Source organism: Oryctolagus cuniculus, chromosome 14 (assembly GCF_051225735.1).
Source record: "Oryctolagus cuniculus isolate XC-2025 breed Fujian yellow rabbit chromosome 14, ASM5122573v1, whole genome shotgun sequence".
In the NCBI taxonomy this organism is placed as follows: domain Eukaryota; kingdom Metazoa; phylum Chordata; class Mammalia; order Lagomorpha; family Leporidae; genus Oryctolagus; species Oryctolagus cuniculus.
The window spans coordinates 94,336,034-94,363,247 of record NC_142880.1 but is presented as its reverse complement, the minus strand read 5'-3'; the positions used below and the strand labels follow the sequence as shown (position 1 = coordinate 94,363,247).

At 60.1% G+C, this 27,214-nt stretch overlaps 1 protein-coding gene across 2 annotated transcripts in view; it reads left to right on the top strand.

Moving 5' to 3' along the window:
- Window positions 1–12,184, top strand: part of ADAMTS16 (ADAM metallopeptidase with thrombospondin type 1 motif 16) — a 131,580-nt gene extending 119,396 nt beyond the window's left edge. Inside the window, exons 12-16 of one of the 2 annotated variants that reach the window (XM_089313310.1) lie at window positions 4,848–5,049; window positions 5,165–5,359; window positions 7,046–7,270; window positions 10,075–10,222; window positions 11,106–12,184. In XM_089313310.1, the coding sequence (XP_089169436.1) occupies window positions 4,848–5,049; window positions 5,165–5,359; window positions 7,046–7,270; window positions 10,075–10,222; window positions 11,106–11,221 (886 nt within the window). In that variant the 3' untranslated portion in view covers window positions 11,222–12,184. The remainder of the gene's footprint in view (window positions 1–4,847; window positions 5,050–5,164; window positions 5,360–7,045; window positions 7,271–10,074; window positions 10,223–11,105) is intronic. The other variant, XM_051837039.3, reaches the window with a different exon arrangement.
- Window positions 12,185–27,214: the final 15,030 nt, after the last annotated feature.

The window sequence follows — 27,214 nt, the reverse complement described above, 5'->3', positions numbered from 1 at the left end:
TGCAGGTACCACGTGACACAAGCTCCCAGGTCAGCAAACGAGGGGGCAGGCAAGCTTGGGCACTGGCGCCTCTCCTCCCCTTCTCCAGGATCCGCTGACCTGGGCCACCGCGTTTTCAGTATATAGTTGGGCTACACTCTACCTTGTTAACTGACTTTTTTTTTCCTATGAAAGGCAGATTTTTCATACAGCCATATTTATTGTTGAGTATGAAATGTTATGTTTAAACATTTCATTCAAAAGTAAAGTGTGGTAGATCTCAAATTACTTGCACATGTGACGAGTCCGTGGTTTTTGGATGGAGACGAGGTCCCGGTGTCTCTGAAAGTCACACAATCCGCAGCCCGAGGGACCACACCGGCAGCCGTCGTGCCTCGGTGAGGCCTCAGTGTCGCCCGTGTGTCTAATCACAGAGGGCTTTCAGGCTCCCGCTTGGAAGTGGTGCCAGTCCCCGTCTGAGTGTGTGCGAGGCTGACGGAGCTGCGGCCAGGGCTTGCTCCTCCGGAACCAACTCCTCCTGGGGTGCCCACTCCACCTGCAAGTGCCTAATATCATCACGGCCTGTCGTCGGCACGGGCTGACGTGAATGAATTAATTCAAGCAACCTGCGTGGAAGTGGTGCCAGTCCCCGTCTGAGTGTGTGCGAGGCCGCCGGAGCTGTGGCCAGGGCTCGCTCCTCTGGAACCAACTCCATCCTCGCATGCCGAATACTGTCAGGGCCTGTCGTCAGCACGTGCTGTCACTTCCCCTGCACTTCCCGAGTTCAGGGAGACCCCCGGTCCCGCAGGCGGTCAGCAGGGACTCCTGGAAACAGAGCAGCAGAGTGCTTGATCTTGAAGCTTCGTCCAGAATCAGCAGAAGCTAAATGCTAAGGGGAAGGCAGCAGCCGTTTGCTCTCCGGGAGGCTTCCTGGGCTCTCATCCGCAGCGGACTGCGGTGGGGCCAGGGCAGAGGCTGGCCTCTGGGCTCCGCTGTGCCTGGCACACCGGCCCGGCAGGAGCTCTTCCTGAAGCCCGTGGGGAGTTGGCACTGGCAGAGGAGTCCTTACACCACCAAAACCAAAATGCTATAAATATATGTATTTAATGAAAAGGAAAGCCCAGGACCAGATGACTTCACGGCTGCATTCTCTCCGCTTTTTAAAGAAGAGCTGGTAGACAGACGTTCTGCTCGATCTCCCACGAAGTGTGGCCAGCATCACCCTAATACAGCATAGAAGGAAAGGAAAAGTGCACGCCAGCGTCCCTGACACACGCAGATGCAGCGCTGGGGCAGGAGGAAACCCCAAGTGACTGTGACCCCTAGGGACACTGACTGTTGAACGTGCCAGGAAACCTGAACTGAGCCCTTGAGGGAGAGCTGTGAGCCCCCGCAGCTCTCCTGACAGCACAGTGCCCTGGGGGGGGGCACGCCCTTCGTCGTGGGAGGTGGCTGGCTGGCTGGGTGGCTGGGTCTCCCCATGCCCTGCCTGGCAACCCAATGATGTGGGTCTCCTTTACTCCAGCTGGAAGGTTTAGGGAGGCCCCAGCCAGAGGGGGCCGCTACGGCACTCGGCACTTCTCAGCTCACCGCCCCTGGGGAACCTCCGATACCTGCCCAGAAGTCTGTGGAGAGCGGGACTGTGGAGCTGACAGGAAGGCGTTTCCACAGAGCCCTGTGTGTGAACACGGCGGACACTCGGAGCAGTCCCAGAGCAGTCTAGAGCCACAGCTAGAGAAGGAGCGGTCGGAGCAGCCGAAGGTGGCAGAGGCAGCGGGCTTAACAGGCAACCCCAGCACAGACGTGCCAGTGACAGCTGACGAGGCCGCACCCGGGAAATGGGGGGGAGTCTGAAGACACCAGGACAGCACTCCAAGGAGGCCCCAGAGCCGCCGAGGGGCCTGTCGGCACAGCGTGAGGCCAGAGCCCCTCTTCCCAGTGAGCCCGCATGTGGGGACGCTTTAACATGAACTAGAGCACCCGGATCCCGACGCGGGACGCTCAGAGCAGTTCTGCAGTCCGTGGGGGACATTTCCTGCAACACGGATGGGTGCCCTCTTCATGCTTTTAAAACGTGACGTCACAGTCTTTTATAATGGTCTTCAGAACATAATGGAATCTGCTTTGGGAACATCCTTGATAAAAAAAAAAAATAGTTCAAAATTTCTCCAAACAGAAGTGAAGGTTGCACGGGTCTGAGGGACCCAGCAGCCGTACAGCACGGCCGCCGACCCTTGTGGGACGGAGTGACTTCCACGCCCCCTGCAGGAAGTGCATCCTTTCCTCCCGGATCCCGCCGCCCAAGCAGCCTCTGGGCTTCCTAACGCACCCCGCGTGTGGCTCCAAACTTCTGTGCACACTGGAGGCAAGGCGGGATCGCTTTGCTCAGTGCCGTGAGGGCACGGCTCACAGAGCCAGCATGGTGTTCTCAGGAGGTCTCCCGAGTTTGGAACGCAGCCCTTCCTGGGTGACGTCTTTAGTTAGGAGCTGATATGGGTTGGTGCGCATTAGGAATGTTAGAGATGCTGAAAATGTGTGTGCAGAGGCTTTGCAATGCGAGGAAGTGCTCCATTTACACTTTTCATCTTAGAGATGCTGAGTTCAAAGGTTGCTCGTTGTCGCTCCCCCTCTTCGCGGAGGAGCGACACAGGACCCTGCGCTGTTCTTTCGTCTGCTCGGCCCTCCCCGGGTTTGCTGCTGGTTCTTCCCGGGTTGGCTGCCGTCCCTCCACCTCCGTGGAAGGGCGGTTCCCCCTGCCACTTTCCCCACTTCCACGGGGGAGCGGCACACCGCCGGCCGGCTCTCTTGGGGGCTGCCCAGGTGTTCCTCAGATAGATGTTCCTGGTGCATGTTGTCTCTCTCCTCCTTTATAGTCCTCTTCCGCCAATCCCAACTCTGCTACCCACACGCCGAGTACGCTGCTCTCCTCCAATCAGGAGCAGGTCCTGCTGTTTATTGGTTGAACTGGAGGCAGCTGAGTAGAAGCTGTTTCCTCCTCTCCCAGCGCCATATTGCGGGAGAGCAGATGCATAGAATAAGTCTTAATTCCAGTAACTTAGTCTAGTCCGAGTTGTTTCCCACAGCTCGTTACCTGTCCTCAGCCACATTAAAACATGTTTATGCACGTGCACGCACACACGGAGAAGGCACCGAGGCCACCGGGAGGGCGTGAGCACTGAGGGCTGGGCGCCCCTTCCGCGGCATGCCCTGTGAGCTCAGTTCACACATCCAGCCCCGAGGCCTGTCCTGTGCTTGTCTTGGAGGTACCTGTGCCTTCCTGACCATGGTCTCAGCTACTGTGTGGTTCCTCGACCCACGCGTGCCTGGCAGGGGAGGGGAGGGGCGGGGACACACCTGGGGCATTGTCACAAATCAGCTTCAGCACAAGGCTCAGGAGGAGGTCGCTGTCATCCCGAGTCCAGCAGGCCCAGGGCCCTCACCCTGGTGAGCAGAGCAGAGCCGCGCACACGGCTCCGGGGGCTCCCCTACTGTGACCTGCACCCCCAGCAGCAGAGGATGCTCCCTGCGCAGCCCCTGCTCCTCCTGGCCGGGGCCCGGGGCTGCAGCGCCCGACGGAAGGGGACCGTGGCTTCTCCTCTCCCTTCACGACTGCTTTGCCATGGCGACCGAGGTGGCACCTCCTGGACACCCACGGACGTCTCAATTTTTGCTTAGGAAAAAACCTACCTCCCTCTACCTTAGCTCTCACAGGGCTGGACAGGAAGGCACCTGTGTGTGAAAACCAAGTCCTCTTAGAGCCCACTTGGCCAGCCCTGGAGAACAGCTCAGGGTCCTCAGGCCCAGTGTGGCCCCAATGGGCCCCCTGGGTTCTGGGATCTCCCCTCTTCTCCCGTGGGCCACCTCTCCCCCCACGCACACAGAGGCTCCTGCAGGGCTTGTGCAAGGACGGCTGAAACTGGAGACAGACTCAGCTTTCTCAGAGCCCAGACTGTGCTGCCTTGGACTGGGCCTGGGCTGGCCTCCAGCCCACCTGCCTGCCCACCTGCCAGCAAGGAATGCCTTTATAACCAAGGCAAAAAGATTTTGAGACAGTGTTACAGAGCATCAGGGCTGTGGATCAGACAGTAGGAGCCCCGCGCTGGAAGGAGACTTATCTCTCACTACATAGTCACTGAAAACAGCTTAGACGTGGATCAGATAAAGCCTCCAGCTGCTGGGACCCAGTGACAGGAGAGAGGGCAGAGGGGCCTGTTCAGTGACACCACAGAGATGCCGTTTGCAAAGTCCTGCAAACAGAAGAATCGACTCTGGGAGACTGAGAAGGAGAACAAGCCCGTTGCTCTGCAGAGTGAGCCAGATGAAGGAAGAACCTCCAGACTTGAGAAGAAAGACATCCACCCACTGCAACAGCAGACTGCATTTGGATTCGGAATCACACATGTGGATAAAATTACGTCGTTGAGGACACAGTTGGGAATCGGAACACTGACCGTGTAGTGATGCGAAGGAATCAGCATTAACTTTCAGACGTCCTAATGGCATCGTGGCTATGCCCAGAGAAAAGCAACAAAGACTCCTTATCTTTGAGAGATGAGCGCTGAGACGCTGGCGTGTCTGGAATTCGCTCAGAACGCCCTATAGACGGAGACATGAGTGGGCCATCGCTGAAGCTGGGTGCCTGGGAACAGAGGGCCTTTATTCTTGTAACGTGGGAGGTTTTCTGTTTGAAACAGGAGAAGGGCCACTGCTCTGAGGTGGGCTGCCTTCAAGTACAGGGGACCCCCAAAGCCAGGAGGGAAAGAATGGAGGAGGGGAGGGCAGCGCAGCGGCTCTGGGCAAACACTGCGCACGTGCAGGCGAGAAGGCGCCGTCCCTCACTGTGGTCCTCTGTCCCTGTCCCCTCCCAGCTGGTCCGTGGGAAACTGGAGCGCCTGCAGCCACACCTGCGGAGGGGGCACTCAGAGCCGGCTGGTGCAGTGCACCCGGCGTGCACACTACAGCACGGAGCCCGTGGGCGCTGCCCTCTGTCCACAGCCTGTGCCCCCCAGCCGGCAAGCTTGCAACTCCCAGAGCTGCCCGCCTGCCTGGAGCACCGGGCCCTGGGCAGAGGTAACCATGGGGATGAGCGGGGGGCAGCTGGGGGAGGGCCAGGCCTCAGCCCCCAGAGCCATCCGACTGTTGCAAACGGTGACCCTGGTGAAGCCGCCCTCGCTCTCGTGTCCAGTGCTCACGGACGTGTGGGAAGGGCTGGCGGAAGAGGACCGTGGCCTGCAAGAGCACGAACCCCGCGGCCCGCGCGCAGCTGCTGCCCGACGCCGTCTGCAGTGCGCAGCCCAAGCCCAGGCCTCGGGGCGCCTGCCTGCTCCAGCGATGCCACAAGCCCAGCAGGCTGCAGTGGCTGGTGTCGGCCTGGTCCCAGGTAGGTCCCCGGGGACGGGGCCCACCCGCCGCCTTGCTGCCTCCGCTCCTGCCTCCCTGCTTCCTGCTGGTGCCGCCGGGTTTCTTCCCCACTGCCCCTGCTTCACACGTCTTCCTGAGCTCCCGACAGTCAACCCGTTGGCGGTAGGCGTCTGCTTCCGCTTCGGAATCAAGTGCCCTGAACGTCTCTCCAGGGCATGCGCAGCGTCCTCGCTGAGTCAGCATCCAGTGCAGCAGGAGAGGAGGGCGGGGAACCTTGGAGAGGCGCAAGGGCCCCCTTTCCTCCGCCGAGTGACTGGGGGAGAATCCTCACCCGCCGCTGAGAGCAGTGCCCGGCGCCGCCCACGGCCAGGGAGCCCCCTAGACCCCGCCTCACTAGACGGGTGTTCGCAGCACACGCTTGCAGTGGTGAAGGTTTCGACTTTGACCTAAGTGACCCCACAAGGACCTTAGAAATCTGATCCAGCCCCCGCGATGACAGGAGAGCCCAGTAAGAGAGAGCCCAGGGCACCGGGGGTCCATGGTCCCCACGCCGCCCTCGGTGGGTCCGCCGCAGTCCCGCACAGGCAGCCCCAGCTGTGCGTTCCTGGGCTCCTCAGAGCAGGACTCCGGGCCGGTCAGCATGCATCCACACGTCCAAGGTCGCCTTGATCAGGACGGTGGGTGTGCCATGCTGGACACCGAGTCCCGTGGAGACACTGCTGCCTGCTGAAGCGAGGAGCTAAGGAGGAGCACAGCAGCACCAGGGTGCCCTAGGGCAGCAGGCTAGGACAGACTTCTGGAGGCCAGGCTCATAGAAAGCAGAGGACTCGGGCAGTGCCCAGGTAGAAAGCCCTTGCTCTGAAATGTAATAAATACAGACACGCGCGTGCGCACACACACACACACACACACAGCGCTGCTCTCTGGGGCACAGCCCTGCAAACAAGCTTTTTTACATCCTATCCTTCACCTTGGCATCAGGGCTCCCTGACGGCACCTCTGGGAACCTGAGGGTGTTGCTGCCTGGGCTCCTCCGCCCAGTGACCCCTGGGACTCAGTGCCCCCACCACACCACCACCATCTCTCTCCCAGCCTGATTCAGCCAGGCTGGGGCCAGCACCTCTCTCCAGCCATGGACCAGTCACGTGCCTGGTTCCCCTGGGTCGCCCCTGCTGGCCAGGGCCTACACTCTAGTCCTGGCTTGCTGCATCCCGGGGCCCGTCTGCATGCGCCTGGTGTCCACGGGCAGCAGGCACAGCTCAGGCTGAGAGCACACCTCCCAGGGGAGTGGAAGGACTTCCTCAGGGGACTGGGATGGATTTGTGAGCCCTGGTTCCCGCAGCCTGCCCCCGTGTTGGGGGCCGATCACATGTGCAGTCGACTGGGTACCCCAAGAATGCATCCCCGTATCTGTGACACCCAGCACCCTCCTTCTCCGGTGAGACAGCAGCTTTAGCACCGCCCTCTCCCTGTTCCTGAGCGCCCTGCACCCATACGCACCGCAGTGCAGTGCCACTGTGACCTCCAGGTCTTTCCTTTCAAAGACAGATATCATAATGCCGCCTTAAACACCAAGGCCAGTCGTCTTACTGAGGGCCCACACGTATCAGCGTTCCAGCTGATGGCCTCGCGAGACATCCTGACCCACCCATGTAGCAAAAACAAGAGGTATATTTCACCTGCATCGTTTGTTCTCTTTTTTTAGTGCTCTACGACGTGCGAGAGAGGGACCCAGAGCAGGTTCCTCCGATGTGCTGAGAAGTACGTTTCCGGCAAGTACCGGGAGCTGGCTTCCAAGAAGTGCCTGCACCTGCCGCGGCCGCAGCTGCAGCTGGAGCGCGCCTGTGCCCTGCTGCCCTGCCCCAGGCACCCCCTCTATGCTGCCGCCGGCCCCCCGAGGGGCCGCTGGTTTGCATCACCCTGGTCTCAGGTAGGAGACGCTCTGAGTGCCCGAGGACTGCCCTGCTCCTGGTCTTGGTGGCTGTTCCCGCACCGGGGCGGATTCTGGGAGGGTGCAAGTTCACTTTGTCTCCGGAGCGCCGGTGGGGGGGGGGGGACAGAGGACGGAGCTGGTCCTGGTTGTCAGGGGCTCCGGGGCTTCTTGACATCAGTTGGTGTGGGAACTGCAGACCCAGCGGACACTGGAATGTGAATTCTAAACACCTCTGCTGAGTCTTTTATTGGTGTTGTTATTTACTTGAAAGGCAGAGAGAGAAGGGGCTTCTCATTTGCTGTTTACTCTCCAAGCACCCACAATGGCTGAGACCAAAGCCCAGGCCAGGGCTCACTGTGGGAGGAACCCAACTACTTGAGACGTCAGCCGCTGCCTCCCAGGGTGCACGTAGGCAGGAGCCTGGAATCCAGGCTCTAACCTGGGATGTGGGCATCATCGCCGCCGGGCTCCTTTGTAGCCATCCTGTCTGCGACACTGATGGGGGAGCTGCGTCCTTGCCCTTCCCAGAAGGCGGGCAGTGAGTGACGTCAGGTTGCTTCTCGTCTCTGCTGGCGCATCACCGCCTGAGTCCATTCCCAGTATTTTCAGAGTTTCCAGCTGAACGTCATCAGCTTACGTGAAGTAATGAAACTTGGGGAGTCCGGAGGCTTCTGTTCCCACGAGTGCTTTTGCACGGGAATTTTAACCCTTACAGTAGCGCTTCCTAAGCTTAGCACTCAGCCTGGGGGCAGGCGACCTGGACATGGAGAGATGTCCACGCCTCCTCGCAGAGCCAGAGGATGAAGGCAGGAACTCGGGGTCTCAGATGGCTCGGAAAGACCCCGTGCCTGGGTGCAGAGTCACCCATCACGTGGGGCCTGATAATTCAGGACCAGATACAGATCCGCCCACAGCCCTGCTTTATTCCGGCTGTCTGTGAGCCACCCGGCGACATTCCAGACACAGCCCAGGGAGCCCCCAGCGCCAGGTGTGACCTGCCCCCCTACCCAGTCTCTGTCCCTTGGGACGTCAGCCCGTTAGAGGCTTTGATTGCAGCAGGTCCCCGGAAGACAGGAAGTGGTTTGGGCACCTGTCCAGGTGTTCCCTTGCTGGACGATTCGGGCCACAGAGAACCATCTGGGCCTGCCGCCGGAACTTGCCCGAATGGGTCCTGGCACGCTGTCTTGTATCTCTGGCGAGCAGCCCGAGCCCTGCACGGCCCCAGTTTTCCAGGCCATTATCCTCGCGTTTTAAGCAAACGTTCGTTGTAGCGGCTGCACGGCGGAACCCGCGAGGCGCTGTCTGACCCTGTGCTCTTACAGGCCTGCGTCAGGGCTCCCGTTTCTGACGTCTCTGCCCGGCCTGAGCACGACGTACTCGGGGCAGCCTGCGCTGCAGCCAGTTTTCCCCTGCAACGTTAACCGCCCGTCCGGCCCCGCGTCTCTTCCACTGCCTGTCCCGATCTCTGCCCAGCTTCTCCCTGAGGGTCCTGTCCACACTCTGGGCTGTGTCTCTGGCCAGCTGCTGAGCGCTGATCTCGAGGTGCTGTCCCCTGCTCTTCCCACCTCCCCCCACTGGTGCTCTCCAGGGCACACCCACAGGTTGCACGGGAGAGATTCACGGACACCCGTGCCCTCGGGCTCTGGACAGGGCTCGGCCAGGGTGTCGCCTGCACGGCACCAGTCCCCTCGCGCCCATCAGAGCACCAGCGGCTCCCCTAGGAACATTCTAGACATCAGAGAACTCCTCCCTCTGTCGGTATCCAGGGTCACTCCTGAGCGTGGCCCGCCACCCACAATCACAGAGACCACCTTGAGGAATGTGGGTGGGGAGAAAAGGAAGGGGTGCATAGAGGAAACAAGGGGGTGCCCCAACCAGGGGTGACAGGGCCAGTTGCCCAGAAAAGCTGGGTAGGAGCACAGGCAGCACCTGGGCTGGGGGCCGGGGGGTCACGTGGGCAACTCCGTGCTCGGAAGTACGTGAAGGAAGGACCAGGACAGGGGACGCGGCTTGGTTCTTAATCAGAGAACTGGTGGGTGACCCTATTAGAACGTGTTTTTCTTTCAGCACTGCCTGTAGTTGGAGGAGCTGTCGTACGAGGCTGTGAATGTCTGCCGTGTTTTGTGTCTTTGTTGCCCAGAGCTTCTGCCTTTTGAAACTGTACCCGGGGCCGGCGCCACGACTCACTAGGCTAATCCTCCACCTTGCGGTGCCAGCACACCAGGTTCTAGTCCCGGTCGGGGCGCCAGATTCTGTCCCGGTTGCCCCTCTTCCAGGCCAGCTCTCTGCTGTGGCCCGGGAAGGCAGTGGAGGATGGCCCAAGTGCTTGGGCCCTGCACCCCATGGGAGACCAGGATAAGTACCTGGCTCCTGCCATCGGATCAGCGCGGTGCGCCGGCCGTAGCGCGCCGGCTGCACCGGCCATTGGAGGGTGAACCAACGGCAAAGGAAGACCTTTCTCTCTGTCTCTCTCTCTCACTGTCCGCTCTGCCTGTCAAAAAAAAAAAAAAGAAACTGTACCCGGTCCCCAAAAGGCCCAGTCTCAGGGACCTCCGGGTCTCAGCCCAAGCAAGTGCTCTTAGCACCCACGCCGCCTCCCACCTGAGCCACAGAGCAGTTGTAGCCCAGTAGAATGTTCCGGCCTGGGCCTGGCCGGGGCACGCGTGAGGCACACCTTTGCAGAAATGGGCAGGGATGACTCCTGCCCGCCTGACAGAGCAGAAGCCCCTGCCCATGCCGCTGCCCCCGAAAGGTGGGCAGGCACCTGCGGCCGCGGCCACCTGTGTGTGTTGCTCCCGCAGTGCACAGCCAGCTGTGGGGGCGGCGTCCAGACGAGGTCCGTGCAGTGCCTGGTGGCCGGCCGGCCAGCCTCGGGCTGCTTCTCCCACCAGAAGCCCACAGCCTCCCAGGCCTGCAACACCCGCTTCTGCCCCATCCCAGAGAAGAAAGGTGAGTGCCGGAGGCCCTGGGCTTGGCCTGGCCTTCTGGGTTGGGGGGCAGGCGTCGGGGGCCTCCCTGAGAGGGCTTGAGAATGTGGGGTGCCCACTGCCAGGGAGCCCTGGAGGTGGGGTCTCATGCCCACTGTACCCTTTCTCTCCCTCTGCCTTCTCCCCCAGTTTGGCCAAGACATGGCCCTGAAAGCACATCTGGTCCCCTCCTCTGTGGCCCCAGAGATGGACAAGGGCGTGTGGCACGATCCTTGCCTTGAGAAGGCCTGATGCCTTTCCTGTCCCGATGCCGTCCACTCTCTAGGGAGGGGAGACAGAAGCCTCTGTGAGCACCATTCCTGGGCTCACAACAAGCCACCAGCCCTCGCGGCCGCTGGAATCAGTCACGGGGATCTGTGGCCCTGGGTGCGTGACCCATGAGAGTTCAGTGTGCAGGAACCTCCCACTGGGTGCTGGGAGAGCCCAGGAGACCTGCAGAGCCGCCCTGCGCGGCAGCCCCGGGGCCGCACACACTCACCTGGGCTCGGTGTTACTCCGCCAGGGCACCGGTACAGGCTGCTGGGCAGACGCTCGGTCCTGGAGACCCATTCCACACAGCACGACGCGGGCGGGCGCTTGGCATCGCGGAGGGAGAGTGCGCGTCTCTCTCTGTCCCTGTGCTCTTTCCCCTTTCCCTTTGAAGCCACCAGGATCCAGCCATGGGGGCTCCATGCTAATGGCCCAATCACTTCCTGAAGGCCCCGCCCCTGAGCACCAGGAGTAGATCAGTTTGAATTTCATTAGCCTAGAGGACTTTGGGAACTGGAGTGCCTGTGTGAGTCTGAGAGAGAAATGCAGACCTCAGCAGCCACCACGCAGCGCTAATGCCATCTGACCCCTTTCAGCTGCCTTCTGCAAAGACCACTTCCCCTGGTGCTACCTGGTGCCCCAACACGGGCTGTGCAGCCACAAGTTCTACAGCAAGCAGTGCTGCAAGGCGTGCTCCTCCTCCAATCTGTGAGCCGGGCCCACCCCAGCGGAGAAATCCCGGCCCAGATGGGCTGTGCGGCCTGCTCTGGAAGCCGGGAGCCAGCCGAGGAGGCGGGGTTGGATTGTCTGACCCGGAGGAGTGCCGGCGCTTGGCTGCGAGAGTGGGTGCATCGCCGTGGTCCCACAGATGCCGCCCCCCTGATGGTTGGCAGGTGCAGCCCCGGCCCGTGCGACAGAACGCAGAAGCAAAGCTCGCCCATGCTTGTGTTTCAGTCAAAGCAAGTCGGCAGGACTGTCGAGCCGAACTCGCCAACGCCAAGTGGCTGGTGCTGTGTACAAAGAAGGAGAGGCCACGCACATGGAGAACGAGCGGACTGCCTGCCACTGAGCGTGGCCGCCTCCACCCCAGATGCCCCACCGCCCCCGGGAACAGCCCACCTGGGAGGGGGGCAGGTGCTGAGGGAGCCCGCGGACGGCCGGGCCCCTCCTCCCACCCCAGCTGCCCGGGAGCCCCTGTTGTCCCTAGGGGGCACCTGCTGGGGCTTGGTCTGTGGACCTCTGTCCCCTTCAGACCCAGGTGCTGGGGAGACACCGCTTACATTTTATGCCTTATCTTTCTCAGTTACGTACAAGTGCGTGTTATTAGTGAAGCCTGTTTCTTACAGCTTTTCCTTGTTAGGTGGCAAGTCAGAGGCACAGGGCCTAAGGAAGGCGTGGCCCATGCTGACAGGTGCCAGGAGACGCCCATGCACTGCCAGCCCTGAGCCAGGCTGGGCCTGGGGGCCTGGGGTCTCTCAAGTCCTCACCTGTAGATCCAGTGGTGTTAGCACCACGGGTTCCGAGCCACGGCAGAGGACGCCGGTGGGGGAGCTGCCTGGCCCTGCGGGACAGGAGCTGCCCTGGCCCCTCTGCCTGCGGTGGGGCTCTGTTCCCAAGGGCCTCTGGGTATTTAACTTGCTGAGGTTTTATAATAAATTATCTGTGGTACAGTGTGCTTCTGAGTTGCTGGAGGATTCTTCTCGTGGTGTGCTTCCGAGATGGTGGGCGGGCCGGCCGGCACTGCACGCTGGGGGTGTCTCAAAGCTGGAGACCCAGGCTCGGGACGTCAGGAGCAGAGCCGAGGGTGGGAGGCCAGCACTGGCCCTGGATGGCGGCTTTGGGCCTCGGCCGATTATAGGCAGCAGGCCCGGCCCTGGGATACCTCCTTTGCTAAGTCAGGGCTCCCCAGACCCAGCCGGACCTAGAGCTATGGGGGAGTGCATTTTAACAAGTTGGCACCTGAGATAATAGGGGCTGGCAACTCTCAAGTCTGGAGGGCTCACCATGGGCTGGAAGTCCAAGGACGTGTCCACGTTGCCCCCCGAGCCTGAGGCCCCGGGACAGCAGCCTGGAGACCGGGTGGTGTCCCTCCGGTGCTGTCACGAGGGCAAGGCCTTACTCCTGGGCAGGCCTGGGTGTTTGCTCTCAAGGTCTTCATCTGGCCGCTCGAGGCCCTCCCGCGTCATAGAGGGAACAGACTGTCTTCCAAGTCAATCACTTCTAAAGGGCTGCCGCCCGAGTCTGGTGTGCAGCCGTCACCTGGCCCCGCTGAGCTGACAGAGCTAACACCGTGCCATGCGTGAGGTTGCAGTTAGCCCTGGTAGCTGGTGAAACATGGTTTCTCGTGTGTCTGCGAACGCAGGCATTTACATCAGTAGACAGCAAAGATCTGCCCTCTCCAGTGTGGGCGGGCATCGCCCAGCCCACGGGATGCCCACGTAGAACAAATCAGCAGAGGCGTGGACTGGCTGCCTGAGCAGGGGCTCCCGCTCTCCGCCCTCGGACCCCACCACTGCCCTGGCGCTCGGGCCTCCCAGCCCCAGGCCTTGACGTCAGCAGTCCCAGTGCTCAGGCCTGTGCTTGCGGAGAGGGATTGTGGGACGACTCCGCCTCCCCAATCCCGAGAGCCAGACCCTGCAACAGCTCTGTGCGCTGTCCCTTCCATCTCTCGGAAGAACCCTGACTCTCACGTGGCGTGGGCCAGTGGGCTTTGCTGGTCTTCCTTGTGGTTCAGCCGCCGTCTCTGTTCCCCGCATCATGACACTCAGTCGGCAGAGGCTGTGGCCCCCGGGAGGAAAAGCAACCTGTCAGCCGAGTCCAGGGTCATGCTGGGGCAGACCCCAGGGTGCTGGGTCCCTCCGACACCGGGCTGAGCCGAGGGGCTGGAGACACACCCGTAAACGCCCAGCCCTGCCCTACCCCGCCCGTTCCTGTACAGGCCCGGCCGCAGCATTCGAATGGAAGTGTGGATCTGTCATTGGCACACCGATTAATTCTAATTATCTGCTGCTTACGCTTCAAGTGTCCTGTTTGCTCATCTCCAGATAAGCTGGCTTTGCCTCTGGGGTTGGGCTGTCCTGTTGCATCGTGGTTGTGGGGATGTGTTGCTCAGTGTAGAAATGGAGAGAAGGCCCCAAAGACAGTGCAGGAGTGACAGCGAGTTTATTGGTGCTGGGTGCAGAAAGGGGCTCCATGCGGGGGAGGGGCCCCGGAGCTGGGGATCCATCGCCCCCGGGGCCGGGTCTCTCTCCTGTTACTTTTTTCCTCCTCCCTTACCTGTGATGAGCTGGCCTCTCTCCGAGTGCGCACAGTAGGGCTCCTATCTGGATTGGCTCCAATGCCTCTGTCCAGGAGGACGGGGAGGGTCGGTGGTTGGATCCCCCACCTCTCTCCACGTGCAGGAGGGGTCAGTGGCTGGTCAGTGTTCCCCACACCCCTATCTTGCTGCCGTATCGCCCCTCCCTCCCTTTGGTCCATTCTAAATTGTGTTTTCTTCTCCTCAGGGGAGTAGAATTTGCCCGGAGTTCACTCTCTCTAACGCGGCCTACAGTCCTAGGTGCATTCCTCAGGTGCCTCAAAAATTCTACAATGCTTGCCTTCCCATCTCACCGAGAGAGAGAGAGAGAGAGAAAGAATCTTCCCTCTGCTGGTTCACTACCCAAACAGCTGCAACAGCCAGGACTGGGCCAGGCCAAAGCCAGGAGTCAGGAGCTTCCTCCGGGTCTCCCACGTGTGCAGGGGCTGGACTGCTGGGCCCGTCTTCCACTGCTTTCCCTGCACATGAGCAGAGTTGGAGCAGCCAGGACACCAACCGGCACCCACAAGGGCTGCCAGCACTGCAGGCGCCGGCCTAATTGGCTGCACCACAGTGCCGGCCCCCACTTTCCATTATTAAACTAATCCTTTCCTTAAAGTCATGGCCCAACTTAAAATTCTGCCCCCGCCCCCATGTAATACAGCCGGGTGGAGCGGATGTGCTGGCTTGCGCTGGAAGCCGGGCGGCGCGGGCTCGGCAGTGTTTCAGGCCCTTGTTGGTGATGGTGCTGGAATCCTCACGCAGACTCCAGGTCATGGGCAGAACAGAACCTGCAGTTCCCCAGGTGGGCAGCGTCCAGGCCAGGGTGCCCCGGGCTGCCTGTCTACCTGCAAAGGGGGAGATCAATGGGGCTTCCAGAATCTTCCAGCCACTGGCCCTCAGCAGGAGCTCTGTCAGACCCATGTGCCTACCAGACTCACCTGGACAGTGGCCTGGTTCTCTTCTGAGCTCTGGACGCCTGCGAAGAACCTCCCAGGGTTCCCACCTGGATGCTGGCCCCCTCAGTGCCGAACAAGTCTTCCTCTACACCTGGAGTTTCTGATGGCAGGGCCCAGGCAGCCGGGGACAGGGGTGAGGGGAGGGCCTGGAAACCAACAGTGGGGGCCTGGAAACCAGCAGTGGGGACATGGAAGCTACAGAGGATCCATGGAGGCTGTGCAGGCCCCAGCTCCCACCTGAAGTCTGGTAACACAGAGGCAGCTGCGCCCCTGTGCCACAGGGCGCCCTTAGCCCCCAATCCCACTGCTCTGCCTCCAGGAACCAGCAGGACGCAAAGCTGCCCTGCCCGGAGCCTGGCCCTGCCACTATCTCCCTGAGGCTCTGGGGCCAGGGGCAGAGCGCTGGGGCTTTCTCGGTGGCCCTCACCCTGCAGTCCGCACAGCCGCCCTGGCTGGGCTCTTCCCACCACACACTCCTGACCCTGGGGAACCCAGAGACCCCGTCTCCCAGCGCTACACCTCTGGGCTGATGTGTGCCCCCTTCCCAAGTGGAAGCCTGGGCCCCAGCATGGCTGTTTGGCGACGGGGCCCCGAGGCCGGAGGACGAGATCGGGTTCCCGGAGGAGACACTTCTTCCGCCTTCCGCAGACACAAGTGGACAACAGGAGGAGGCAGATACAATGTTCTTGCAAGTTTCACTGGTGAAGGGCAGACGGGGTGCGTGTGTCGGAACTGTGCCTGCTCATCAGGACAGCAGGTGCGAAGATGGCCACAAGCACTGGGCAGTCAGCGGAGGGTGTTTCCAGGCAGATTCCCAAGTCATGTTGTGCACGCGAACCCACCGCCAGGGAGGAGGGCCGGGCGGGAAGCCGGCGTGCTGGCTGCGGCTTAGTCGCGGGGGTGGCTCAGGCCGTGACGTGCTGGGGGAGGTCAGACGCTGTTAGGACAGGGGTGTCTATGAGCCATGCGCGATCCATCCCCTAGTTACAAAGAAAATCCAGGCAGGGGTGGCAGCTTCGTCTGAGTCGCTCCTAGGACAACCCAGGTGGTCACAGGACCGGCCCTGGCTTTATCCTCCTGGACCGGATCTTGCAAGCCCAGGCTCTCCCACCCCCACCGGGTGGGTGCTCTCAACACGGACGGACGAGCCACCTCCCCGGGCCTTGCCTGAGGCCGCCAGGGCTTCCTGCACAGGAGCCCTGCTCTGCCTTGCTCCCAGACGGCCGCCCTGGGGCAGGCCGCACGCATTCCCGGCGCTCAGCAGTTCTGTCCTCAGCACCAAAGCTGCGGGTTCCAGGGGCGCGGGCGACCAGAAACCTCGCCAGGAATCTCCTCCCTCCGCCCCCAGTTCTCCCCACACTGAGTCATCGGAGACGGCAAAGTGTCCAGTGTCAGGGACACCGGGCGGCCCCCAAGGCACAGAGACTGAAACCACAAAGGTGCAGGAAGCAGTCAGATGAAGCCGGTCGATCCAACTCCTTGGCAGCTCCCTCTGCGCTCCTGCTGTGTGGACGGCGGAGCCAGCAGGAGCTGTGGTCCCAGCCCTGTCCCTGAGCGGCGTTGCAGGCTGCACGCGCATGGAGCCCGCAGCGTCTCGGGTAGCCGCATGCATCAGTGCACACAGACGCGGCCGGGCTGCGGGCCCTGAGTTCTGGGTGAGGGTGAGGGTGAGGGTGGGACACACTGGGAGCGGGGGGCAGAGGTGGACGCTGTCCAGGCCAGAGCCACCCAGGAGCTGAAGACGCCGAAGACCCAAAGTGCATGTGTACCGTGCGCATGTGCAATCACCGTGTGACCCAGCGACCACACTGTTCTCAGGCATGAACCCGAGAAAACTGAAAACACGTTCCGGGAAAAACTTGCCTGTGACTCTCCACGGTGCTGTTACTCGTAATCGCAGAGCTCAGACTGGAGAGTCAGCATCGCACCAGGCCCTGGGAGCGTCAATTTAATACGCACCTGTGCTAAGGCAGGCAGAGACGGCCCTGTGACCTGTGACCGGGGCCAGCGGGCAGCGCGTGCCACTCGCAGCCTCCACGGGTGCCCGTCTCAGCCGCAGCGGCACAAGCCACATCGCAGCCCGGGGTGGCCGTGCACCCTCGAGCCCTCCTGGGTTCGGCAAACACCTCCACCTGTCCCCTTGACCTCTCCCGGGGCACTTCCCTAAGCCACTTTCCCGAAGGACGCTGGGAAACCGACCATCGGAGCGTTTCTGCTCTTCTTGACGATGCGGGACTATTTCAAGGGCAGGGCTGCCGCGTGCTTTAATTTCCGTTCTCCCACGGTTAGCCCGATTGCCCACGCAGAGTCCGGTCTGCGAAACACTGCTGCTCCGAGCCTTCCGCCTGCATCGGGATTTGCAGCGACGCTGATGGAGCTTGGCAGCCTCCGCCGGTGCCTCCCGCGCCCCTGGCAGGATGTGAGGCCAGCAGAGGTCTCTGCAGAGCAGAGGGAGGCAGGGGAGGCAGGGCAGGAACTCAGCGGCCACTGAGGAACGCAGTGGGTCCCCCCTCCGCAGAGGCAGGGGCTCTGGGGCGAGCGGTGAGGGAATTGGGGGAAAGACGATCCCGACCTCAGCACGCTCTCCCCGCACCCCCGCGCGCGGCCCCTCGCTGCCCGGCCGCTGCAGCCTGCATCCGTGTGTCCCCTGAGCGTGACTCATCTGGCCACCGCTCAGCTTTCGCACGGCCGGGGACCCCCTCAGTCCCCAGACGGCCAGCGCCTCGCCCGGCCCTGTCCTCGCGCCTTCATAGATCCTGATCGACTTAACTCTGAGTGTCCGGGAGCCAACTGCACACAGGGCTTGGCAGCATCGCCCTCCTTAGCGCCACGTCTCTTGTCTCTCCCACCGCTGGCCAGGGGGCTTCAGGCCCTCGTGCCCACACTGGCCCAGGACCGTGCTCCCCGTCACAGCCCCTGCACCCGCTAGCATCCCCCCTCCACCCAGGCCTTAAAAGCGATGGAAGAGGGAAGCAGCAATGGACACAGAATCTGCAAACACAGTGGTGCCCCCTCGCTCGTCCTCTCCTCCTCACCCACAGCGACGCCTCCCCACGAGACCCCGCAGCTGTGAACCCCTCTGCCGATGGCTCTCACGCTTCCTCCTTCCTCCAGCAAAGCCCTGAGGGTGCCTCCTGGCCCACACCCCCTACCAGGCTCCCTGCTGGAGCCACACCGGCGCTGGGCCTGCAGCTCTGTCTTGGTCCTAGACCCCGGCAGAGCTGGGCCAGGCCCACCTCTCCCTGTGTGACCTCCTCACTGGGTTGCTTGTCCTGTTAGCCACCAGTGGGCATCGCAGTGGCCGGTGACCTGCGACACCCACGCCAGGCACCGAGGGCCGCACAGCCGCTGCCTCGCCGCTGGAGGTGTGCAGGTGTTCCCGGATGGGGCATTTGATTGGCAGCTCGCAGCCTAAATGCAGCTCCCCCTGACTAATTCACTAACCGCCAACTGATGCCTGATGGCTTCTTCCTCTTAATTTCTCTCAAGACATCCATCGTTTACAAACGCTGAAGCCCACCCTTCTAAAATGCACACATCGCTGGCTTTCCTGGTGTGTTCACTAGCTGCGCAAGCCTCGGCACTGTCTCATTGCGGGACATTTCATCGTCACCTGGGAAGATTCCACACGACTTCCGGGGGACCACGGACTCCCCCTCTGTCTGCTGGGAATCCCGCACGCTGTGGCCCTTGGTGACCAGGTTCTTTCACCCAGCGTCGCACAGAGGTTGGCCCTGGTCACCTCAGGTGATGGGGGCACGCATTTGTGGACTCTCCCAGGAGCTCTGGGTGTACGGGGGCTTCCCACGTTTAGCCTGCCAGGTCCAGGCTGCTGTGGACAATGGGCTGCCAGCGTCTGTGTCGACGTCTGGGCTGCCAGCGTCTGTGTCGACGTCTTTTCTTCCTCTTGGGTTAACACTCAGGGGCAGAATAGTTCTTGAGGAACTGCCAAACTGGTTTCCACAGGAGCTCGGCTGCTTTCCCCGCCCCCGGCCGGGCATGCGGGTCACCTTGTCCTGCACCCCTCAGCGTGGGTGCGGCGGTGCTGGTGGGTGTGAAGAGGCGCTGCTGTGGTTTGACGTGCATCTCCCTAATAATTAGTGACACTGAGCACCTTGCATATAGTAATAAGACGTCTGTGCGCTCTGTTTGGATAAATGAATGTCTCTGCAAGTCCTCTGTCAACTTTGTCATTGGGTTTTGTCTCCTTCGATTGCTGAGCTGTAGATTTCTTTATATATAAGAGACCAAGTGCCATCTCAGGTACCTGATTCACAGGTCTTCTCCCACCCTGTGAGTTTTTTCATTTTCTCGATACTGTCCATTGGAAAACAAAAGTTCATCTTTTAAAAGATTGTTTATTTATTTATTTGAAAGTCAGAGTTATGGTGGGGGGGGCAGGGAAAGAGAGGTCTTCCATCCGCTGGTTCACTCCCCACATGGCCACAATAGCCAGGGCTGGGCCAGGCTGAAGCCAGGAGCTTCATCCGGGTCTCCCACGTGGGTGTCAGGGGCCCAAACACCTGGGCCATCTTCTGCTGCTTTTCCCAGGCCATTAGGGAGCTGAGTTGGAAGTGGAGCAGCCAGGCCTGGAGCCCACACCCATATGGGATGTCAGTGTCGAAGGTGGCAGCTTTACCTACTACGCCACAACGCCAGCCCACAGAAGTTCACTTTGATGAGGGTCAACTTATTTTACTTTCTGCTGCCTATGTTTTTCATGTCATCTTTAAGAAAGATTGCCCAGGGTCAGCTCCACCACGTAGTAGGTGAGGCCACCATCTACAGTGCCGGCATCCCATATGTGTGCCAGTTCAGGTCCCAGCTGCTCCACTTCCCATCCAGCTCCCTGTTGGTCCACCTGGGAAGGCAGTGGAGAATGTCCCAAGTGCTCGGGCCCCTTTGCCCACAGGGGAGACCTGGAGGAAGCCCTGGTTCCTGGCTTTGGATCAGCCCAGCTCCAGCCATTGCAGCCATTTGGGGAGTGAACAAGTGGATGAAAGATTTTTCTCTCTATTAATCTGCCTTTCAGGTAAACAGGCAAATCTATAAAATTAAAAAGAAATGATTGCTGGTCAAATGTCATGAAGATTTATGCCTCCTGAGCTGTGGACGGGTGCAGTGATGACCTGGAACCCTCAGGAGGACAGGGACAACAGGGGAAGTGTCGCAGGAAAATGAGTCCCTCTGCCTCCTCCTTTGTAGCGCCCCCAAGTGGTCAACGCCTGGCGTGACGCAGAAGCCCAGCGCGGAGGGCTCAGCGGCAGGGTGTGTTCCCAGGACACTGCTGACCCTCCCTCGGGGACTCCTTCACACACCGCGAGCTCAGATGTCGGGCCCTCTGCGATCTTCCCTCTTCAAATGAGCCTCTTCCCTCTCCTCTCCCGCCTGACACCTGCCTGCTGCCAGCGCCCACTGTCACGGGCACGTGCTCAGTGTGCAGCCAGGCTGGGACACCCGGAGGTGCGTGTGCTTCTCAGGGCCTCTGTACTCCTCGGACGGTCGTTGCTGGCCTCAGGCGACACTGAGGCTGGCACTTCCTGAGGCCTTGTCAGAATCATCCCACGTCCTCAGCCCCTCAAGACGCTCCCTCCCTCACTAACCTGAAAGCGCCACGTTCTCATCTTCCTGCCCAACAAGGGTCTTTGCGCGCAGACACAGCCCGGCTGCAGGTGGAAAAGCACTTTGCAGTCACCTGAACATGGGGGCGAGAGTCCAGCACGGGATGTCCATCTGTCCGTCCCTCCCAAGCCACGGTCCCTCCCAGACACTGGGACTGGAGGCCCAGACCCCCTGACCCCCGCACAGCCACAGCCTGATCCTCCCCTGGCCGCATCCTCTCAGCTCCCCGAGTGCGTCCAGGCATGAGTGCAGCTGCACCCCCACCTCGGGCCTTTGGGGCTCACAACTGTTGCTTACATTTTCAGGAAATTAAGAGAAAATAAAATAAAAAGTCATTCAACCCACACATCCTGCCCAGGAAAAATCCAGCCATTGTTCTTGCCTAAGCAACATCTTTAAACCCCGCATTTGCACAGATTTTATCACATCTGCCCCTGGAGGCCGGCATTTCTCATGAACACACAGCTTTCCTGGAGTGTATTTGGTTTGCTTTCCCGGTGCCAAGCCTGGGCGGAGGGCAGCCAGGCAGGCCAGCTCCTGGCACTCACCCAGCCTGCATTTCATCCATCCGTCCTCCTTGTCCCTTTTACCAACTCATTCTTGATGGGGAAGATAAGAAATTAATTTTAAACATACACACACAGCAGTAACAACACCCCAGATCATTCAGCCATTGGCTCAGAAGTTATCCTCCAATGTCTGTTCACTTTCAAGTGCTCACGTCCCAGGGAGTGTGTTCAGCCGGCACCACCCACGGTAAGCTCTCTTCTCCACGGCCCACTTTGCCAGGGTGCTGCCAGTTGGCCAACGCTCTCAGGCGTTGCTTGGTGGAACTGCACAATAGAGAAGCCACTTCCTGGAACTGAGCCTACGTCCACAGTCCCACCCTATGACCGACCCCGGACTGAAGGCAGTCAAGTCATTTCAAGGTGAACTGGAGAAGCTGAGTTTTGCAGGCAGTAGATGGCAATCAAGATCCCACCCAGGTGGGCCAGCGCTGTGGTGTAGTGGGTACAGCCGCCGCCTGCAGTGCCAGCATCCCATATGGGCGTTGGTTCGAGTCCTGGCTGCTCCACCTCCAATCGCTGCTATGTCCTTGGAAAGCAGTGGAAGATGACCCAGGTCTTTCGGCCCCGGCACCTACGTGGAAAACCCAGAAGAAGCTGCTGGCTCCTGGCTCCTGGCTTTGGATTGGCGCAGCTCCAGCCACTGCAGCCAAATGGGGAGTGAACCAGTGGATGGAAGACCTCTCTCTCTTTTTGCCTCTCTTTGTCTCTCTGTGTAACTCTGACTTTCAAATAAATAAATAAATCTTAAAAAAAAAGAGCCCACCCAGAACAAAAGTCCCCAAAACAGCTGAAGAAAGAGCATCCCCAGTTCCTTTGGGAAGAAAGAAACAAAGAGAATTTTTCACACGTGGAAGCACATATGTTCCTTTCTAGTTCAGACAGTGTGTTTGAGATATAGGCCACGTAAACGATCAGAGGGCCTGGACTGCTGATAACAAACCACCAGCTGGGAACCAAGGAAGGTGCTGCTCACCGACAGGAGTCGGTGTTTACCAAACAGCACCGGCGTCTTAGCTTCCAGAGCCGTCAGATCAACAAAGCAGCCGAGCAACTCAGAGCAGAGGCTCCGGGACAGAAGTGGGTCCATCTGGCCCCGAAGCTTGGCTCTGGGTTCTCCCAGCCGGTCTCAGGGCAGGTGCCGCCTGACAGCAGGTGTGGCTGTCTGTGCAATCTGCATTCCTGCCCCAGAATGGGAGCCTCACTGTCTTGCCCACGGCAGCTCATCCACCCTGGAACAGAACCGGCATCCTGGGAGCATCCGCTAAATCCTGATTGGACAAATGACGCTTGTTTTGAATCCAGAAGTTGTAAAGGGGTCTCCTCGCCATCCTCTGTCCATTTCTGCGAGGATAACTAGGAATGTGAAGGAGAAGGTGGAGACCTCTCTGGGCTGAACGGGAAAAGGCTCTGGCTGCACCTCCCTGATGCCAAGGGCGGGCGCTAAGTACCTGCCACTCTTCTTTTCTATTAGTATTATATATACACTTTGGTCCTTTCCACCCAGCATCTGCGTTTCACCAATGCCCTCGCCCCACGCTGTCGTTGGTTGACATCGAGCTAACGTCAGAAGCGGCTTGATGGCCGTTGGCTCCCAGTGCTGACCCACTTCTTGCCTGTCCCAGCTGCGGTCTCCCATGAAGCTTTGCTTTCTCTCGTTGTGTCTCTGCTTCCACTCACACGGTTGCCCCATTGTCAATCAGCCGTGGCTCAATATCCACGCACTCCAGCGCAGGTGGAGGCGTCCTTCCCAGGTAGACCCCAGATGGCTGCACCTGCAGAATCTGCACCCGAGGCAGGTCCGTTCCATCACTCCTGACCGCACCAGGTGATTTGCACACATTAGAGGTCATCCAATCAGGCACAGCCTAGCGGCCCAGGGAATACCTTCTCAGTGCCGCAGAGGCAGGGGGTAGAAGTTCTGGAAGGCACTCCCTCTCCTGTGTTCACAGGAAAGATTACAAGGGAAAACGTGGGGGTCTGCTGTGTTTGTTCTTTCAAAAGAAATAGGAGGGGCCCAGGTGCTCCTCAAGGGACTCCAAGTTTTCACCAAGTTTTGTTCTACATTTCAGATTACTCTATAATAAAACCGTGAGGCTATTAAGCAAACGCAAAGTCCACGCCGCACTACAGACAAATAAACCTGGGTAAATCTTCAAACAGTCTCACAGCGACTTCGCGCATCAGCTGTGAGCTGGCCAAGCCTGCAGATAACGGGTCAACCAGGTGCTGCTGTCGCGCCAGATGCATTCTGCGAACGGAGCCTGCATTGGCTTTTTGTACCACAGCTTCTTCCATAGCAAACGATCATTTCGGTAAGAGCAGTCCCTTCCCACGCGACCACCTGTAGGACCCCGGGAAGGTTCTGAATCCGCAGAGCGGGCAGAACTGAGTGGAATCAGCTGCTGGGGAGACTGTGGCAAACCAGAGCGCGCATAGTTCAGGGGAAAGCATTCAAAAGTTTTTCCAACAAGTAAACGCTGTGTGGGCTAAACAAAGGCTCTCTGTGGCTCTGATCTCAATGCTTGCACTGTCTCCAACTCACTGCTGAAACCTAGTCCCCAGGGCAATGGCACTGGGGCAGGGAGGGGGGGGTTGGGGCAGGAGGCAGAGCCTGCATGGAAGTGATGGTGGCCCTGATGTAGGGACCCCCAGGGAGCTCCCTCACCCCGTCCCCTGTGGGGTCGCAGTGAGAAGGCCACCGCTACGAGCCAGGGAACAAGCTCCCATCAGACATGAAACGCGGGAAAGCCTTGAACTTGGACTTCCCAGTCTCCAAAACTATTGGAAACGCGTGGCTGCGGTCCAAGCCCTCGTCTACAGGGTGCTGTCGCAGCCGCACAGAGAGCCCTGGAGTCAGCAGCTCCCACATCTTAGAGGGCCAGCGGGGGCGTGCCTTCCTCCAGTGCTGTGGCCACCCACGCGTAGGTGTCATGGGACCCTGTCACCCAGCGTCACCCTTCCCGGGCCTCAGGTGTGGAATGACGCCCTTCCAGACTACAGGGCTATCGGGTAGATGGTGTCCCCTCCCCTTCCCCTGATGCAGAATAGGCTCTGGGCTCCTGAGCTGCCTTGGAAGTGCCGTCTGTCCGCTCGGAGGATGCAGACCCTCTTCTGTTCCAATGTGTTCCTCTGCAGGGCTGTGCCGGGTGCAGCCGCTCTGGGCTCCTGGCCACCACTAAGTACCCCCACCTCTTCTGGAAGCTTCATTAGAGGCCAGCACCTCAGAAGGCCACGGGGCCACAAGGGGAAGATTCCAGGGCCTGCTGGAGTGGACCAGGCTCCCACATCGCTGCCCGTGGGGCCCGGAAGGCAGGCAGTGAGGGGCACCCTGGGAGACAAGGAGCAGGCGAGCTCCAGCAGGCTGATTCCTGGGAAGGGGCCCCCGGCGGGGAACGAACTTGGACAGACGAAAAGGTTTTGAGCACTACACGTTTCCCCAGGAGTCCTGAGATGTCTCGGTCCCCACGTCTGCCCTCATCCAGCTCCCGCGCTGGCTCGGTAGCTGGGCTCAGACTCCTGGATCCGCTCACTAGCTCCAGTGAAGAGCTCCAGGCTAGGGCCACGCAGCACCCAGCACGGCCCTGCTGAGTCCTCCAGGCTGGGCTGCACAGGTGGGCACAGAACCACACTGATTCCCGACTCTACCTCCCCCGGGCCACGTCCCCGCCGTGGGCCCTCATGTGGCTGCTGTCACCGGCCTCCTGGCTTCTCCCACTATCACCTGCTTCCTGCAGTCACCAGGGTCTGCTGGCATCCCCCGCTTGCCACTGCCTCACAGCCAAGCTCTTCAAATCACTCCCTGCTCTGTGCCTCCACTGCCTTCCTCTGTGGTCCGGAATCGCTCCGCCCAGCTCTCCAACACCCCTGGTCATCACACTGGGGGCCACCCCAGCAATCCAGCCGAATTCTCCCAACAGATTTCCTCCAGCCACAAGAGGCAACAGTCACAAGTTCCAGGGTTGGCACCTGCCGTCCTGGAGGGCGTTCCCCGGACCACCCCAGCCCTCTGAGATGATAGAGAAGAACAATGTGGACGTAGGAGAGGGCTGCTCACATGGGGGCTCACTAGGGAGCAGGTGCATAGCGCCCAGCACAGCCCTAAGACAATACCTCAGCCAAGACCCATGAGCGAAAAGTCCAGACCATCTGGACTCGGGGTCCTGGGCTCAGAGAGCGCCCACTCCCGGCTACAGGGGCACTGCCGTGACTATGGCCGTGGGCACTCCCTTTCTCCTGGAACATCTCGGGCAGTGGGTGTTCTGTTAGTCACACACACACACACACACACACACTAATCTTTTCACACCCACAAAACCAGGCTTATCACACCTCTGCCGTGTGAGAACATATCGGTGGGCCCTTGAGGAAGACGTCTGAGCTGCCCAGCTTCCGTGCTAAGCCCTGCCCACCTCCCTGAGGACACTGTCAGCTCGGCACTTGGCACTCGCCGTCCCCAGAACTGTGGTGACTCCCAGAAGCGGCTCTGGCTCTGGCTGCTGTCGCCGTCCCTCCTCAGTGTCTCCCACCGCCATGGAGTGTCCGGCCGCTACTTCTGCAGTCCGCTTTACCTGTTTGGAGGCCAACAGGTGTTATCAGGCGCACATAAACCAAGAGCGGATCTCCCTCCCAAACTGTCCCCGCATCACCAGGAGCGCATCCCTGGTCCCACCTGCTGCTCTCTGCTTCAGGATCCTCTGCCCGAGCCAGTGATGCCCAGGGCAGGCCAAGCAACCAGCCCGGGGGTGGAGGACTCCCCGCTGGGTGAGGGCACCAGAGACCCCTTCCCTGCCCACTCTGGGGCAGCCCCCGGGGCCGTCTATGGGGCCGAGGCAGGAGGGAGGTCCTCCAGGAAGACAGCTCTGACCCTGAGCCTCCGATAAGCCCCAGGCTCTGTTTCAACATTGCCTGGGGGAGCCATTGCACTTTCCGAAGAGCAGGCTCTGTTGGCCCAGCTCTAAGTAGGCTTCAAACCTGTGTGAGGGCCGAGACACCTGACACACACAGCTCTGGACCTCAAGCGAGGGCTCCTCAGGGCACCATGGAGCCCTGAGCCCGGGGCAGGCTGGTCGTGACCTGGCAAGCCCCACCTAAGTCACAGCCTCTGGGCCTGCACCTGCTGGTCTCCTTCCTGGAATCAGCCCTGGGAAAGCTTCGGGGCTGGTCTGAACCTCTGCTGTCCACTCATTCCCGCATTTATCTTTCTGAAACAAAAACCACAATGACATACGAGTGAATTCTTACTGGAAAGGATGTAGCTAACTGACGGGGCCAACGCTGTGGTGCTGGCATCCCATGTGGGCACTGGTTCGAGTCCTGGCTGCTCCTCTTCTGATCTAACTCTGTGCTATGGCCTGGGAAAGCAGTAGAGGATGGCCCAAGTGCTTGGGCCCCTGCACCCACGTGGGAGACCCAGAAGAAGCTCCTGGCTTCTGCCTGGCCCAGCCCCAGTCATTGTGGCCATGTGGGGAGTGAACCAGCAGACAGAAGACCTCTCTCTCTCTCTGCCTCTACCTCTCCCTGTAACTCTGCCTTTCAAATAAATAAAATACATTTTCAAAAACAAAAAGATGTAGCTAACTGAAGCTTCAGATCAAACTGTGGGAAGTCCTCCTTACCACATTGTTTCAGCTTCCAGAGATAAACGCTCGGCACCCTTCAGTCCCCTGAACTTCACATTCAAACACACGTGCACAGATATGCAATGCGCAGGGCAGGCGCATGTGTGCACATGCACATGTGTGCACACTGGGCTCCTGATGCTCTCATGTACAGTGCACACGCTCACACACTTCACAGCCCAGTGCACTCGTGCACACACACACGCACACACACACGCACACGTTCACAACACATGTGGCATGCACACACATGAACAAGTACACACTCTCCTACATATCCACACTCGGCCTTATGCGTGTACTTCTCTGAGATTTGTCTTGAAGACACTGCTTGGCTGCCGCTATTCTGCACGTTGCTACATGAGTTCAGCCCCCTCTTTGGTGTGTTTTGCTCCAGGTGTGAGTCTAGTCCCCCGAAGCCTGTGTGCCCCTCAGAACGCGGCCTTCTTGGAAACAGGGGTTTGCAGAGGTCTTCGTGTCTACCTGGGGCTGTTGGGGTGGAGTCTGTACAGTGTGCCTGGTGTCCTTATAGGACAGGGCACGTGGACAGGACGCACCTGTGAAGGCTGCCACGTGGAGACCACGTGGAGACCACGTGGAGATGGCGGTGCTGCTTCCCCAGGCACAGACACCGCGGTCACC